A 15,804-nucleotide genomic window follows, 5' to 3' on the forward strand; every position below is an offset into this window, starting at 1 on the left:
CCTCAGGGCTGTCTGCTCAGACTGGTTTTGAACCAGGATCCTCAGATCTCAGCGTCCTGAGTAGCAAAGATAACAGGTGTGAGCCACTGTGATTGGCTAAACCCATGTCATGCCTCTTAATTCTGTTGCTGGGAATCCCAGTTCGTACAAATTTTGTTGCAGGAGTGGGGAGGGGAGGGAGAGCAGAGGAAAAAGGAAAATACTTGAGACAATGAAGCTGACTAGTTCTTTAGGCAGCCGCATTCAACCTAGGCAACATGGGGCTCCATCTGCCCCTCACCTACTCATTCTGTGTCAAATTCTCACCATGGTCACGTTCTCCCTTCCGATTCCTGTACGCCATTCCCTTCTGTTTGTTTCAAAGCCATTTTCAGGTATAGAGGTCAGCAAGGCTAAGGCAGGGTGGACTCCTAGCTTGGGTATCACTTAGATACATTCAGGAGAAGGGTTCAGTAATGGAATCATGCTGTGTCACTTATGTTCATCTAGCAAACACTTGTCAGGGCTCTGGACTGGCCGTGTAACCTGTGCAGGTGACCTCTCCCATGCATTCATTCCTATCAATGCCTGCGGGTGTGAAGGGTAACTGGAGCTAGGGATGTGCATTCTGGGTTGGAAGGTTGGTGCAAATGCCAATGAGCTGTTGTGTGTGATCTCCCTTAGGTACAGACATCAATGGGGCCCTTCAGATGGCCATCCGGCTGCTCAGTGACTATGTGACCCACAGTGACATCGAAAACAGGGGTGTGTCCCTCATCGTCTTTCTCACAGATGGGAAGCCCACCTTTGGGGAGACCAGCACCCCAAAGATTCTCAGCAACACCAAAGAGGCCACCCAAGGCCAGATCTGCATCTTCACAGTTGGCATTGGCAATGACATGGACTTCAAACTACAGGAGAAACTGTCACTGGAGAACTGTGGCCTCACCCGGCGGGTCAGCGAGGAGGAGAACGCAGGCGCACAGCTCATTGGGTCTGTCATTTGCTCAGCGGAGGCTATGCACAGGGGGCTCAGGGCTGCATTTGGTGAGAGGCCAAGAGCTGAGGCTGTCTTACCCTCCGATCTGCTGGAAATGATGCTAAGTCATTACACGGGCAGATGTTATGATGTGTTTTGCAACCAGGCAGTCGAGGGCTCAAATTCTAGTCTTGCTGTGTGGCTTTGAGTGACATTTGAAGTCTACCTTGGCTTAGATTACTCATCTGTAAAATGAAAATCATGGTTGCTTAACAGACTAACAAGGAACCCTATGTGAAGTAGTGATACAATAGCTACTCCTGATGAGATACACAGTGAGCTCCTATGGTTATAAATACCTTCTTGGTATGTTGAGTACCAGATAAATGACCATATTGTGATGGTGAAGCAAAATGACCAATAAAAGAGGAAAGAATGAGATGATTATTTTGAGGTGGAGAAGAAACAAGTTAGGTTTTCTACAGCAGATGTAGTTTCCCTCAAGGAAACTATAATACATGTATAGTAGCTGTAATCAAAGAAACCTATCAATGGGAGATCTCACCAATAAGACAGGTACAATAAGACAGGTGGTATGGTACCCATGAAATGCCCACTATTGCTCTCCCAGCATTTTTATGAAAGATTGAAGTGAAAACACCGTGTGAAAACACACTTGAGATACAATAAGAGCTTTACAAGCAAAAGCAATTAAAGTACATGGAAATAAATCAACTCTACTGTAATTCTATCAAAAATATTATCAATGCCTGACATTACTGAACATTGTGAATAATTTCAAGCATGTATTGTGAAGTTCATGGGAACTTCACAAAAGTTCTAAGAGAAGGGCTTGAGGTGTGGCTCAAGTGGTATTGCCCAGCCTGGCAAGCCCAAGGTTTGAAGTTGTAGTCCCAGTACTACCAAAAAAACAAAACAAAATTCTGAGATACAGGCATGTTCACATAGAAGCTAAGCAATAAAGCAATAAAGACTGCACTAAGGTAACTGTTTCTTTCTAAGTATCTGGAATTACAGGCATATACCATCTGCATGGTTGGTCCTCGAGTTAATGGACAGTCAGTGATATGGGGAAATCACATAGAAAGTGGAAGACTGGGAACTCAGTGGTAGTTGAGAGTGTTTGGTGGTGTCTCTCTTCCCTTTTCATATATCTCTTGCCTCTCAGAACTTAGATGTCAATGTTTAACTGTTTTAATGAAAAGATCACTGTGTTTGATTTTAGAAGACCTGAAGTCAACATTTACTTTACCATGTAACTTCTATACATCTTTTACATGTAAAAATCAGGGATACAATTCCTATGGGATTATGGTCAGAATTCAATAAATAATCTGTGTGAAAATAAAAATCAGCACTCACAACCTATCAACACCTGTCTTTTTCTCTCTTTCCCTTCCCCTTCCCATCAGTGGATAGAGATCCTCATTTTGTTGTGGACTTCCCCTTGAACAAACTCACTGTCTGCTTTAACACTGGTGGAGAGCCTGGAGACATCCTGCGGCTAGTCTCTGATCACATGGACTCTGGTAAGTTCTGGGTGAGGCTGGGAAGGAGTTACATCAACCTCTGCCCTAAAAATCAATGATCAGGTCATTGGAGATGTGTCCTAGATGCTCAGAGAAGACTTGAAGTAGTGACTATGAGGCCAAATGGTTCCTGGACACGTTCAGACCCACATTTTATAACCTCAGTGTGGCCTTGGGCAAATCCTTAGGAGCTATAGTGCCCTCTTGAGAGGCAGAGGTAGTGATGGGATGATACTGTTAGTTTCACAGGGCTATATTGAAGTGGGTAAAGTAAATAAATGGATATGAAAAAGCGTCATAAATGCCCAGTGCTAAAGTTATATTCATGACATATTGTCACTATGCTGTTCTATCCAAACACTGTGACAATGGAGAGCCAGAATCCAAAGTTTGTGGATCTCAGTTACTTGATGACTTAGATGGAAATCCAAGATACTATCCACACAGCTCTATGCACCGTGAATGTGCACAAAAGGAGCTCTGGCCCTGTGGGTCTGTGTGGGAGGCTGAGGAAAAGACTGAAGACAGAAAAGGTTCTTCAAGTCCAATGCAGGTGTTGCTGACTGGGGGTTGCATATGGACAACCATGCAGCATGGCTCTGTGGATGGGCTTTGCAGTGAATCTTCTCATATGTCTCTGTGCTAAGAAGGTTGGGCTGAAGAGACTGACTCACTGGGTGGCATGTACATAGGATGTAATTATGTGGGGTTTGATCCTAGATCTCCAGGATCAACCAGACTGTCCTCTTGTAAGTCCTTCTCAAATATTTCTAACATCAAAGGGCATAGGAAAGAGACAAGGGACTGAATTATGGCCCTCCCAGCATCTATGACAGACACTTTTAGCTGGAAAGTGGAGATACTTATAATAACTGCCATTTTCTCCCTTTGGCCTTTGAGGAGTGACAGTGAATGGAGAGTTGATTGGGGCCCCAGCTCCTCCAAACGGTCACAAGAAACAACGAACTTACTTCCGCACCATCACTATCCTCATCAACAAGCCGCAGAGGTCTTACTTGGAGATCACACCAAACAGGGTCATCTTGGATGGTGGAGACAGGCTGGTCCTCTCCTGTAACCAGAGCATGGTGGTGGGGAGCCAGGGGCTGGAGGTGTCTGTGTCTGCCAATGCCAACTGTCACTGTCACCATCCAGAGCACCATTGCCTTTGTCATCCTTATTCACCTCTACAAAAAGCCAGCGCCCTTCCAGCGAAACCACCTGGGCTTCTACATTTCCAAGAGCAAAGGCCTTTCCAGAAACTGCCATGGATTGTTGGGTAGGCAGCTCTCACCCTCGCCTTGAACTTAGGAGACAGAATGAGATTTCCCAACATGAAACCCCACACTGTCATTATTGTTTGCTCGACTGGAAAACTCAGTAGGAACGTAGTCCCTACACACACAGCATCCCTCAGTATCTGCAGGGGCTGTGGTTCCAGGATCCCTGAAAAACACCGAAATCCAAGGATGCTTATAACTAAGATGAAATGATGTAGTTTGTGCAAAACAAAACTGCTACATACATCCTTCCATATGCTTTAAATTATCTCTGGAGTACTTATATACCTGGCACCGGGTCATGTCAATACTCTGAAAATTACTCTTGTACTGTTATTGTTTAGGGAATAATGTCAAGGCAATAATTTGTACATGATCAATAGAGGCAAATTCCCCCCCCCCCCGCACACACATATATTTTCAATCTGCAGTTTCCTGAACCCACAGATGTAGAATCTGTGGATATTAAAGGCTGATGTCTGCAGCCTAGCACCAAAACAAGTGGATACCTTTCCTACAAGACATCTGCATTGCTCTCAACAGCAGCCAGGCCACTCTGGCTGACTTTTTCAACATGCAATTTCATGTGAGCCCCTTGCCCCAAAACAGTGAGCAAATCATCACCAGGGCTCCATTTAGAAGGCAGGATTTCCTGGCACTTGACCTAGGTACATTTTGTATGCCTGGCTGCCAAGCACGAACTCCATTTTACAGATGCAGATCTGTGCTCCCTTGACCTGAGGAATGTCCTCACTTGGCCGGGAGAAATCTGAGGCCGAGTACCAGGAGTGAATGGAAACAACTGTTTCTCATACCCAACCCTGGTGGACACCCATCAGCTAGATTGTGTGGAGGGTATAATCAGGGAGGTGAGGGGAAAGACCTGACCCAAAGTTCTACATATGTGTGGTCATCCTGCTTCAGCAGAAGACTGCATTTTTTTTCATTTGTTGGTTAGGTGTATTCCTTGAATAGCAATGAGGAAGAAGTGGCTTCCAGAAGTGCTGGACCATTGTGAGCAGCTCAGCTCTCTCCTCCCACTAGGCACAGGGCCCCTGAGCTGAAAAATATGTGGATGCCTCTCTGTCTCCAGAGAGCATCTGAGCCAGGACTGAATTAATGCAAAGCCTTCACAGCGTTAATATCACTGATGCTAGATGGTAACGATCTGTATTTAACTTACACCTATGTCTTTTTGTTTTCTTGTCCTATCAGGTCAGTTCCTGAACCAGGAAGCCAAACTCACAGAAGAATCCACAGCATACAGCAGAAATCATACCACCAATCCTCCCCGCCCTCAAGCAGGAGGAGGAACATCCGAAACCATCCTAAAGGTGAAAGGGCACCATGTCCCAGTGATCTGGAAACAAAGGAAGATTTACACGGGGGAAGAGCAGATAGACTGCTGGTATTCCAAGAACAACGCAGCTAAGCTCATCGATGGGGACTATAAAGATTACTTGGCAGCTCATCCGTTTGACACAGAGACAACATTAGGGATGTCCAGGAGATCTGAAGTTGACAGCCACAAGGATGGGAGTCCATGAAAGGGCAGCGACTTTGGGGACACGGTGGTGCATACAGCTCTTCTTGTTGCTTGTGCGTGCCTTGGCTCTTGCATTAAGAGGCACTCCATAGCCTGCCCCTGGTGGAGAGGAAGTCTAATGTCTGCTTGAGCATGGTGTAGGGGCAGGAAGCTTGAGTGAACCTATTCCCTTCTCTTTCTTCTTCCTCTTCCTCTCTTTCCCCAGTTCTCCATCTATAGTAGTTTAAAAAAATAGTGCCGAGGAGAAAAGCTCATTGTTAAAAACAAGAGAATTTATATCTTTAATCATCTGGCTTGTCCATTTCATAGCTGATTAGAACTCTTCCTGATTAGTCAAGGGTGCTGTGAAGTTTGCTCTGTCACAATGGCCATGTTTGGTTGCTCTGTTTTGTGCCTTATGCCCACGCACGGCAATCTCTCTATCTAGTACTGTTGCATTTTCCAGATGGGTGGCTGACCTCCTCCTTCAGGGACCCCTGCCTGGAGTCTAGGCCACTGGTCATGCAAACAGCAAATAAATTAGATCACTGCAAATGATTAGCTCTTTCCTTAGGAGGGGATTTTTTTTTCTGCTGTGGAATCATGCCCTTCAAATAATTTTTTTCTCTTAGAAATAGGAAACTACATCCTAGATGCTAATGTCTTTTCTGAGAGATGCTGTAGAACACTTGACTTTGCTGGTGACTATTCTCCAATTGATTTTAAAAAGCCAAGTGTTTTTAATGAAAGTCACCCATGTGGAAGGCCTTGCTGACTGGTCTTGGTGCTGGAGAGCCAGCCAACTTGAATGACAAGTCTTCAGCAGGATGTTCTATGCCTTTCCTATAGTTCCTAAACCTTGCCTTTCATTCTCTAGGAAATGGCTGGTCACAGTGTTGCCATGGGAGGTATGGTGCTCAAGCGAGCCCATCTGCACACCTATAGGAATTCTGAATCGACTTGCTTATTCTCAGCAAGGAGCATGCTCATGCTTAGAAAATTGAAAAAGACTTCCCACATCTCAGATGCCCAAAAACCAGGAAATCAGCGCACAAAGGGCTTTAGATCTGGAACTTAGGTCTGATGTGGTAGGAAAAGATGAAAATAAAGGGGAGGGAAGGAGCTTCAGAAAGTCAGTGACTGATGAGCTTATTCTGTAAAATGAGGCTGCAGGTGGCCCCTCGGCCTCCATTTGTACCCTTTCCTGGTCAGTGCTTTGCTATGTCTTCTCAAATCCATGTGTGAGGTGCCTGGTGGGAAGCAGAGGGACCCAGGGGCTGGTGGGGCAGATGGCAGAGAAGGCAAGAGTGGGGTCAGAGGAAGAACATTCTGACGAGGGCCAGAGTGGAAGGCCTTTGTGCTGTCCTCACTTGGCGCTTTTTCCCTTGGCATGATGCCGGGGCACTTTCTCCATGGAATGGGAAGGCATGCTTAGCACTTGGAGCGAGATTGGCGTTGAGAGAACTGTTTAGCATCTTTACCTTCCATGGGAAGCACTGGAGCAGTGAATAACCTCCACATGTTCCTGCTGGCCCCAGCAGCTTGAGAAGCCAGCGAGAGCTGGATGTCTGTGGAGTCTTCTTTCTGAGTCTCCATCTCTGTCTGCTGCATGAACCCACCAGGATGTGGCCCATCAACTGTGTTATCATGTATCTAATTCCTGTTGTCCCAAACTCAGCCCTAGGTTTTCATGCCAGAAGTTCAAAGATGACCATCCCATATTGCTGACAGATGTTCCATATTTTAGAGCTCAGAGAAAGGAGGGGCCAGAGGTGGGGCTAGCCAGTTCTGGGCCTGGTCTGGCTCCCTGGGTCACTCCTATTATATAAATCTTAGCTGGGCAGATGGACAGCCTCACCGCTGAGGCCAGTCCTCTGTGGCACACTTCAAGCAAGGCTATTTTGTTGCAGGTGTTGGCCTTAATCTAGGGGAAGAGGATATTATTAGACAAAACTAGTTACCATGATTCCACTTGTTCAATAGGATATCTATTACTAGATGTCCTATTCTGGGGGGAAAAAGTGAATCAAAAAGGTATCAAAGACAAAGTTTTACTTTAATAAGTTTTGTTTTTACTTTATACATATACTACTTTTATTTTACCTTTTCTGTGGTTATAAATCTACCTTCTGACCCCTTTCTGTCTCAATTTTCAAACAAAAATTGTTAAATTTTCAGTTATACTAGAAACATTTATCTGTGAACCCTGAGTCCCATTCCAATGTTATGCTGAAGACATACTCATTGACTGAAAAATAGAGTGTTTTTTTTTAAAACCAATCATGTGTCTTCTGCCTAGTTAGTTGTCCAAAGCAAGTGCACAGGAAAGAAGGAATTCTCAGTGGGGAAACTGAGGCACCATGCAATTGAGTGATGTCCTTAAATTCCATAAAAGGAATAGAGCAGAGCTAGGATGAATCAGTAGGATTCATCTTATAGCTTTGACATTTTACTATCTGGTTAATTATTTATTTTCCTTAAGCACACACACACACACACACACACACACACACACACACACACACGAGTAATTGAATGGGATTGAGAAAACTATTTGAAATTAGAGTCACTAAATCTCATTGGTATCTAATGTTAATAAGTCATAAGGGACTAACTGGGATCTTGAGCCAGCCATTTCTCTGGCTTCCAATCACCTCCCTATCCAATGAAGAAAAGCCTTTGAGTAGATCACCTTTAAATGTCTCCTCATTAAAAGTTCCATGTTGGGCTGGGGATATGGCCTAGTGGCAAGAGTGCCTGCCTCACATACATGGGGCCCTGGGTTCGATTCCCCAGCACCACATATACAGAAAACGGCCAGAAGTAGCGCTGTAGCTCAAGTGGAAGAGTGCTAGCCTTGAGCAAAAAGTGCTCAGGCCCAGAGTCCAAGCCCCAGGACTGGCCAAAAAAAAAAAATGTTCCATGTTCCCACACACCCCTGTGAGGTGCTTTATCTCCCAACATCTGACCCTTTGATAATTTACCATTCAAGCCACAGGGAGGGGGCATTTGGGAGACTTTACCATTCTGGCCCTCTGTCAGCTGTCCTGAGAATGCAGGGAACTGAGGATTGGACAGTGTGCCTTTTTCTTTACCATCAGGATTAATAGTCAATATTTACCTGAGTGGGGGTTTTAGAAGTGGGCTAGCAACAGGATTGTTCCTACCCTCCCCAAATTCACCTATTAAAGCCTAAATTCCCAATGGGAGAGATGAGACCTTTTGGGAATAATGGGGTCCTGAGGACAGAGCTCACTTGACTGGACTAGAACCCTTAGAGCAGAGTCAGGGCACTGATAAACTAAATTCACTTTTCTCTGCTGTGTGAGCATAGGAGATGGTCATGTGCAAACCAGGAACTGGTGACAGACACCAAATCTATTGTGATCTTGATCCCGACTTTCCCAGACTCCAGACCTGTGAGAAGCAAATGTTTGCTGTTTATGATCCTAGTCTATGACAGTCTAACTGTATCAGCTCAGGCTGATTAAGACACAAAATAATTCCAAATACAAACCCTTCTTCCTTTCTTTTAACTTCCCAGAATATATACAGGCAATGTTGTTATTAAATTTTCAAGGACTCTTGGACCCCTAAAAACGCAGCTAAGAAAAATCCAGCTAAGAAAAGCCAGCTGAGAAAAAAAACAAAATAAAAAAAAAACAACAAAGCTAACCAAATACTGAGACATGTAACTTCAAATATTTGCTTTAACTAATAAGTAGAGTGCAAGACAGTTCATGTTTCAAGAGACATCTTTCTTAAACAAAAGTTTGTAAGAAAATGCTGTCTAAAAACAAACAATATGGTATGTTTATTTTTTTGAGAGAAAATGGAATCAGGGCTACTGAGAATAAAACTTGGTGGTTTGAATGGCCTTGCTTGTTTGCAGGAATTTCTGAATTTCAGTACTGAACTGCATAATTACATTCTTCCACAATGGACCAGATATATGCAATTCCATAAGATTATAATGGAGCCAAATTTTTTCTAACTGCCTATTATTTTTGGCTGTGTTTTAAAAATGTTTAGATAGGTCTATAGACAGCAAATACCATTGTGTTACAATGGCGCAAGGTTATATTCTAGATATAATAGGATATTCTATGTAGCACCATGTATAATAATAAACAATACTGGCTAGATTTGCTTATGTATCTCTATTATATTCACCCATTGACAAACCCACCTAACAGCTGGTTTCTCCAGTGCATGGCGTGGTTAATTGACGGGACCAACAAAGATGATATGTAAGCAGTGACACTGAGAGACTAATGTTAAAGGAAGACAAAGTACCGCAGAAAACAGCAGATTTTCTGTATCCCTTACCTGTGCCCTTATAAAAATGTCAAATATATGGCAATGCCTTAAGCTCTTACATGCTTTAGTATGTGGGGAAGTCCAAACTTCTATCACTTTCTTTCTGGGACACTCAATTGCACACTTTGCCTGTCATCTTGACTGGTCAGTTTTTCAGTGTGAAGGTTTTTCTCACACTTACATTCTGAGGCTTCTTTTGTCAGCACCTACTAGTCCACTGTTGGAACCAGACTCAGCTTGTCTTTACCACAAACGTGGAACCATATTTCAGAAACATCTTACATTCCCCATGTCCAATTCTAGCTGCCTAGTCTGCAGCCTCTACTGTAGGACTCCATATCTGTGTAGATACTTTAATGACCGGGAAGTTTGGGCTTCCCATTTTTTATTTTTTTAATAATGCTGTATTATCTGGGCTCTGGTGGCTCAGGTCTATAATCCTAGCTACTCAGGAGGCTGATATCTGAGGCTTACAAGGCTAGCCCAGGCAGGAAAGTCTGTGAGGCTCTTATCTCCAATTAATTACCAGGAAACCAGTAGGAGTACTGTGGCTCCAGCACTAGCTTTGAGCAAAGGAGCTCAGGGACAGCACCCAGGTCCTGGGTTCAAGTCCCATGACTGAGAAATAATAACTAATTGTTATTATTATTATTACTACTATACTGGATGCTTTTTTTTTTCTTTTTTTTTTTTGGCCAGTCCTAGGCCGTGAACTCAGGGCCTGAGCACTGTCCCTGGCTTCTTTTTTGCTCAAGGCTAGCACTCTGCCACTTGAGCCACAGCACTACTTCTGGCCATTTTCTGTATATGTGGTGCTGAGGAATCGAACCCAGGGCATCATGTATATGAGGCAAGCACTCTTGCCACTAGGCCACATTTTGCTTCCTTGTGGTAATTATTTATTTTCCTTTGATGAGTTTCTTTTTACCAGCCATGGACCGAAGCTCCCCGTTTCCTCTGTCCTCCCTTCCTTACTAACCTCACCCACTTCATGGTTTCCAGGAGGACCTCAACATACAAAAGTGGCTCCTAAATGTACACATGGACTTCTGGCCTCATACTTGGGAATGGAGCAAACTTCCTTTGACTGAAGTGCCTACATGGATATGGGCATTTGGGATCGTAGCTCTGGGGGGAAAGGAAGGAGAAATTCCAATCCTATCCTTTGTTTTGTTGCTGGGGTTTGGAATTGGAACCCAGAGCCTCAAGATGGCTAAACAAGCACTGTACTACTTGAGCCACACTGCCCAGAATCTTGGTTTTTGAAGTATGGTCTCACTGATTTTGCCCCGGCAGGCCTGGGACCCTTGATTCTTCTACTACTTCTTCATAGCTGGGTTTACAGGCCTACACTACCAAACCTAGCTTAGTTTTGATGATGCAAATAAAGTGAAAAATGTGTGTGTGTGTGTGTGTGTGTGTGTGTGTGTGTGTGTGTGTATTCGGTCTATTTCACAGAAAGCCAACCTCAAATTAATTTTTATTCACTCAGTGTTGTTCTTGAAAAGCCTTAATTGTATTTTTTTTTTCTTCAAAACAACAGCTGTGTTTGTGCAAGAGAAGACCCAAGGTCCTCATGGCTCACTGAGAATTTCTGGTTATATAATTTGAAAATCACATGTGCTAAGTTTATTGGTATGCTCACAAAATAACCTTATTGAGCTGGGAGCTATGGGTGCATGTCTATAAGCCTAGCTACTCAGGAGGCTGATATCTGAGGACTGCAGTTCTAAACCAGCTGGGGCAAGAAAGTCTATGAGATTCTTATCTCCAATAAACTACCCCTATGAGATTCTTATCTCCAATAAACTACCCCCCCCACCCCCGCCAAAAGCTACACGTGGCACTGTGGCTCAAGCAGAGTGCTAGCTTTAAGCAAAAGAAGCAAAGGGACAGGGCCTAGCCCTGAGTTCAAGCCCAGAACTGGCACACACACACACACACACACACACACACACACACACACACACAACACACCTTACTGAACTGAGTGTGAACTTTATTGTAAGTTACAATTTAGTGTGCTTTTCTTTTCTCCTTTTTTATTTTTTATTTTTTTGGTTGGTCATGGGGCTTGAACTCGAGGTCTGGGTGGTGTCCCTATGCTTTGCTGCTAAAGGCTAGTACTCTACTACTTTGAGCCACAGTTTCACTCCTAGTTTTCCTGGGGTTAATTGGAGATAAGAGTCTCATGGACTTTCCTACCCAGGTTGGCTTTGAACCATGATCTTCACATCTCACCTCCTGAATAGCTTGGATTACAGGTATGAGCTACTGGTATCTGGCTTTTTAGTATGCTTTTGAAATAAAATGTATATAAGCAATGTAAAAATTACAGCACTTTAGATTCTTGAACATCAGTGAAGCCCTGAATGGGTACCCATATACCCATGTGGTTTGTTAAGTTTCCAACTGGAACTCTGCCTTGCACTCTGTGATCTTCTGGCCATAGTTAATAGGGCTGTACACGTGTTAAAAAGTAAACGGAAGATCACCAATACTGAAGTCCAGCTTCTATTCTGAAGGTCCATATGGAAAGTTACAGAAGAAACAAACTTTTCCACAGAAAGGCAAAACAAGTTTAGGCCTCATCAACTCAAAAGCAACATGTCGGCTGCAGCCTAGGAATAATGGAAAACTTAAACGTCTTAGAACTTTTAGACTTACCTATCCTTACTTTTTTTTTCATCCACCTATTTGGAAAATTAAAGTGGAACATTTTGAGAATTTATAAAGGAAAGATAAGCTAAAACTTTATTCATTATTGAAAGGACAAGTGCATTCTGTCATGTATACAGTTTTCCTGAAAGAGGAGGTACTCCAGCACAGAACATTCATTTCTTCTTCATGAGTGGTGTTTAGGACTGGACATGATGACACACACCTAAAATATCAGCTGCTTGGGAGGCAGAGGTAGCAAGATCATGGTTCCAGACTGGCCAGGGCTGCCGCACGCAAGACTTTATCTCAACACAAACTAAAGCAAATAAAGGAATGAAAGTGTGGCTCTAATGGCTTGCAAGTGTGAGAACCTGGAAAGAAACATGGGTAGGAAAGGGAATGGCGTGGGGATTTTGAGGGGAAAGCCTTGATCCAGCAGCTGTCCTCTACTGAGGAGCACATAGCTGGAGTGTACTTGCTCATCTTCCAGGAGGCCAGGAGACCACAGGCCTACTCCAAGTTTTCCTTAGAAACAACATCCTAAAGCCAGGGGCCTGCAGCTCACACCTATAATCCTACTCAGGAGGCTGAAATCAGGATAAAAATTCAAAGCCAATCTGGGCAGACAAATCTGAAACATTTGTATCTCCAATTAACTAGCAAAAAAAATGGAACTGGAGGTATAGCTCAAGTGGTAGAGTGCCAGCAATGATCGAAAGAGCCAAGGGAGAGTGCAAAGTCCTGACTTCAGTCTCTAATACAAGCACAAAACTGGGAGGGGGGAAGGGGAAGGAAGGAAGGAAGGAAGGAAGGAAGGAAGGAAGGAAGGAAGGAAGGAAGGAAGGAAGGAAGGAAGGAAGGGGGGGAGAGAGGGAGGAAAGAAGGAAGGAAGTGAAGGAAGGAAGAAGGGAGGACAGCTTAGGAAACATCTAAAACACAGTAGCTTCCTGAAGCCCATCTCTTTGAGAAGGATGTGGAAACAACAGAGCTGGGTGCAGGTTACAGAGTCCGCTGGAGGCAAGACACACAGAAACAGAGAGGAAAACTCATATGCACACTGAGTGAGTTTTAAATGTCGCTTTACTGCTTGGGAGAGGCCTAGACAATGCAGCTAGTGACAAGATTAATGAGCCAGCTAGGAAGCATCTGGGCACCTGTTGGAGACAGAATCGAGTTCAGGAGGTGGAGGCAGGGGGAACTTCCTTTTTCTTGGTCACAGCCTGGCTGCTGAGCTAGTAGGCCTGCCCTCCTTTGTGCAGGTCTTGGGGAGTTTTTCCCAAAACAACATCTCCTTATCTTCTCAGGCTGTGGCCTGAAATTCCTCCTGCCTTCACATCTGCAGTGCTTGGAATACATGTGTGGACCGCCACACCTAGCTAGTCTCTACAAGTGTTGAAGGGAGCAGGAAGAGTAGGAGGTAAATGTAAACTTGTGATGGAGCCACTGCAATGAGAGTGAGTGCCCAGGGCTGCAGAGAACACAAAGACTCAAAAGAAAATAGTTGAACAACAACAACAACAGAATACCAAGTTCCTATGTCAATCTCCCTAGCATGGGTTTATCACCAAAGCTCGCTCAGATGAATTGTACAAAATCGAACTGGGAATCCCTAGATTTAGGAAAGGTAACCCATTTCTGAGGATCTGCTGAAGGTCCTTGATTTTTATTTCCCATGGGAGGTAGGCGGATTCTAGTCCCTTGCTCCGTATCTCTTGCCTGGGAGAGGGCAGGTTCCATTCCTCTGACAGTTTGCTTGCCTGTGCCCAATTATTCTAGGTGATTTGGTTCCAAAGTTTAACTTGGAGGGAGGAGTCAATGAAAGAAGCAGCCAGCCAGCAATGGTGGCTCCTGCCTGTAGTCCAGTCTACATGGGAGGCAGAGATGAGGAGGGTCATAGTTCACAAGCCATTTGAAAAAACCCATGTCAACTATGCCTAAGGGCGGATGCCTGTCATCCCCACTACTTGAGAAACATAAATAGGTTGCTCATGGCCCAGCCAGATGGGCCACAAATGTGAGACCATATCTGAAATTTGATGAAAGCAAAAATGGTTGGCAGGCTTGGTTCAAGTGGCAGAACACTTGCTTATAGCAAGTACAAGAACCTGAGTTCAAAAAACTCCAGCAACAACAACAACAATAATGACACGAAGGTCACTAATCAGCTCAAAGGGGCAGACAGGAACTTTCACACATGATGCTTAAAATCTCATGTGCCCTGAACAGTTGAAACAAAATCTAGAGATTCTCGCTCTCCTTCCAAAGCGCAAGCTAACCTCCAGGTGAAGGACTCTCGCCATGCCATCTTTTTACCCAAACTAGCCACAGCAGAAGGCCTTTTATTGTCACATTCCAGAAGCAGCCAAACTCAGAGGGCAGCTTCATAGTCCTGCATCGTGATGGAACCCTAATTTATCCAGCAGGGCCCTTGAGTAACCCTCGCCAGCCAGAGCGCTCCCACATAGCGGTCCCTTTTAGCAAGCAGAGACTCCTTCTAGGCACAATGCCTAGGATTGTTTCTGGGTTTGCCTCTTTTTTTCCCCTACAATTCTTTAATTACTTTCCTCCCCAACACTTTAAGGTTGAAGCCACCATGATTCTCAAGACCTCTCCCTGTGAGGTCAGGGGAGGTGAGCCTATTCTTCCTCATTTGTAGGGTCACAGTGGGCGCTCCCGTCCCCCTCAGTCACAGAGCCAGTTCCCAGCTCCATTTGGATGGTTCCTCCTAGAAGTAAACACTTTGGTGCCCCTCTTGCCCCTGGCTGACTAGAATTACAGCTCAGTGCCCTTGGTAAGAAAGGGAGAGCAAAGCCCAGCAGGTTAAGTAAGAGCGGATTCCTGTCCCCACACTGTAGGTCCCAAGTGGCTGTCACTGGCCTGCTTGCTGAGAAAGAATGGAGCTTATTATGTAGAGGGTACAGAGGGGGGCTGAGAGGTGTTAAGCAGAGAAAACGGGTTGAAATTCAAGTCGTGCTGATGCTGGCAGCCCGGCGCCTGCCGTTAGACAGTCCAGATGAGCTCTGATAAAGCTGGGGGCACTTTGCAACACCCCTCATGCAGCCCGGAAACTTTAGCACCCCAGGGACCGGGGAGGGCACATTTGGAGCTGTGTGAGAAGATAGTGCTGGCAGGGATGACTGCCAGAGAAGAGAGGCAAGGCAGAGCCTCACTCAGGACCCCAGGGGGAGCCACGCAGGTCCTGACTGAACACGGTTCCTGCAGGGCTTAGGAAGGGCCCACAGGAAAGGTGCTGTGGATGGAACCCCCAGAGCCTGGACTGGAGGCTGCTGCTATCCTGGGACACTTGGCTGCCGAACTCTCCCAGCTCAGCTAGAGACAGCCCTCCTGTGCCGGAGCCCAGCCAGCAGCCTTACAAATACTCTGCATTTTCCCTGTAGACTTGGGTGTTTGGGAGAGCATCCTTCTCCGTGGTATTCAGATTTCTGTGATTAGTATCCATCTCTGTGTCTAGGAGCAATGATGTAAATATGCTTAACACTGAGCTGCACA

The 15,804-nt window shown here is 44.8% G+C and overlaps 1 protein-coding gene across 1 annotated transcript in view; it reads left to right on the plus strand.

The window, feature by feature from the left end:
* The first annotated feature begins 257 nt into the window (after window positions 1–257).
* Window positions 258–15,804, plus strand: part of LOC125367344 (inter-alpha-trypsin inhibitor heavy chain H5-like) — a 156,645-nt gene continuing 141,098 nt past the window's right edge. Inside the window, exons 1-2 of the mRNA XM_048368015.1 lie at window positions 258–351; window positions 664–973. Of these exons, the coding sequence (XP_048223972.1) occupies window positions 258–351; window positions 664–973 (404 nt within the window). The remainder of the gene's footprint in view (window positions 352–663; window positions 974–15,804) is intronic.

Source organism: Perognathus longimembris, chromosome 18 (genome assembly GCF_023159225.1).
Source record: "Perognathus longimembris pacificus isolate PPM17 chromosome 18, ASM2315922v1, whole genome shotgun sequence".
Lineage (NCBI taxonomy): Eukaryota > Metazoa > Chordata > Mammalia > Rodentia > Heteromyidae > Perognathus > Perognathus longimembris.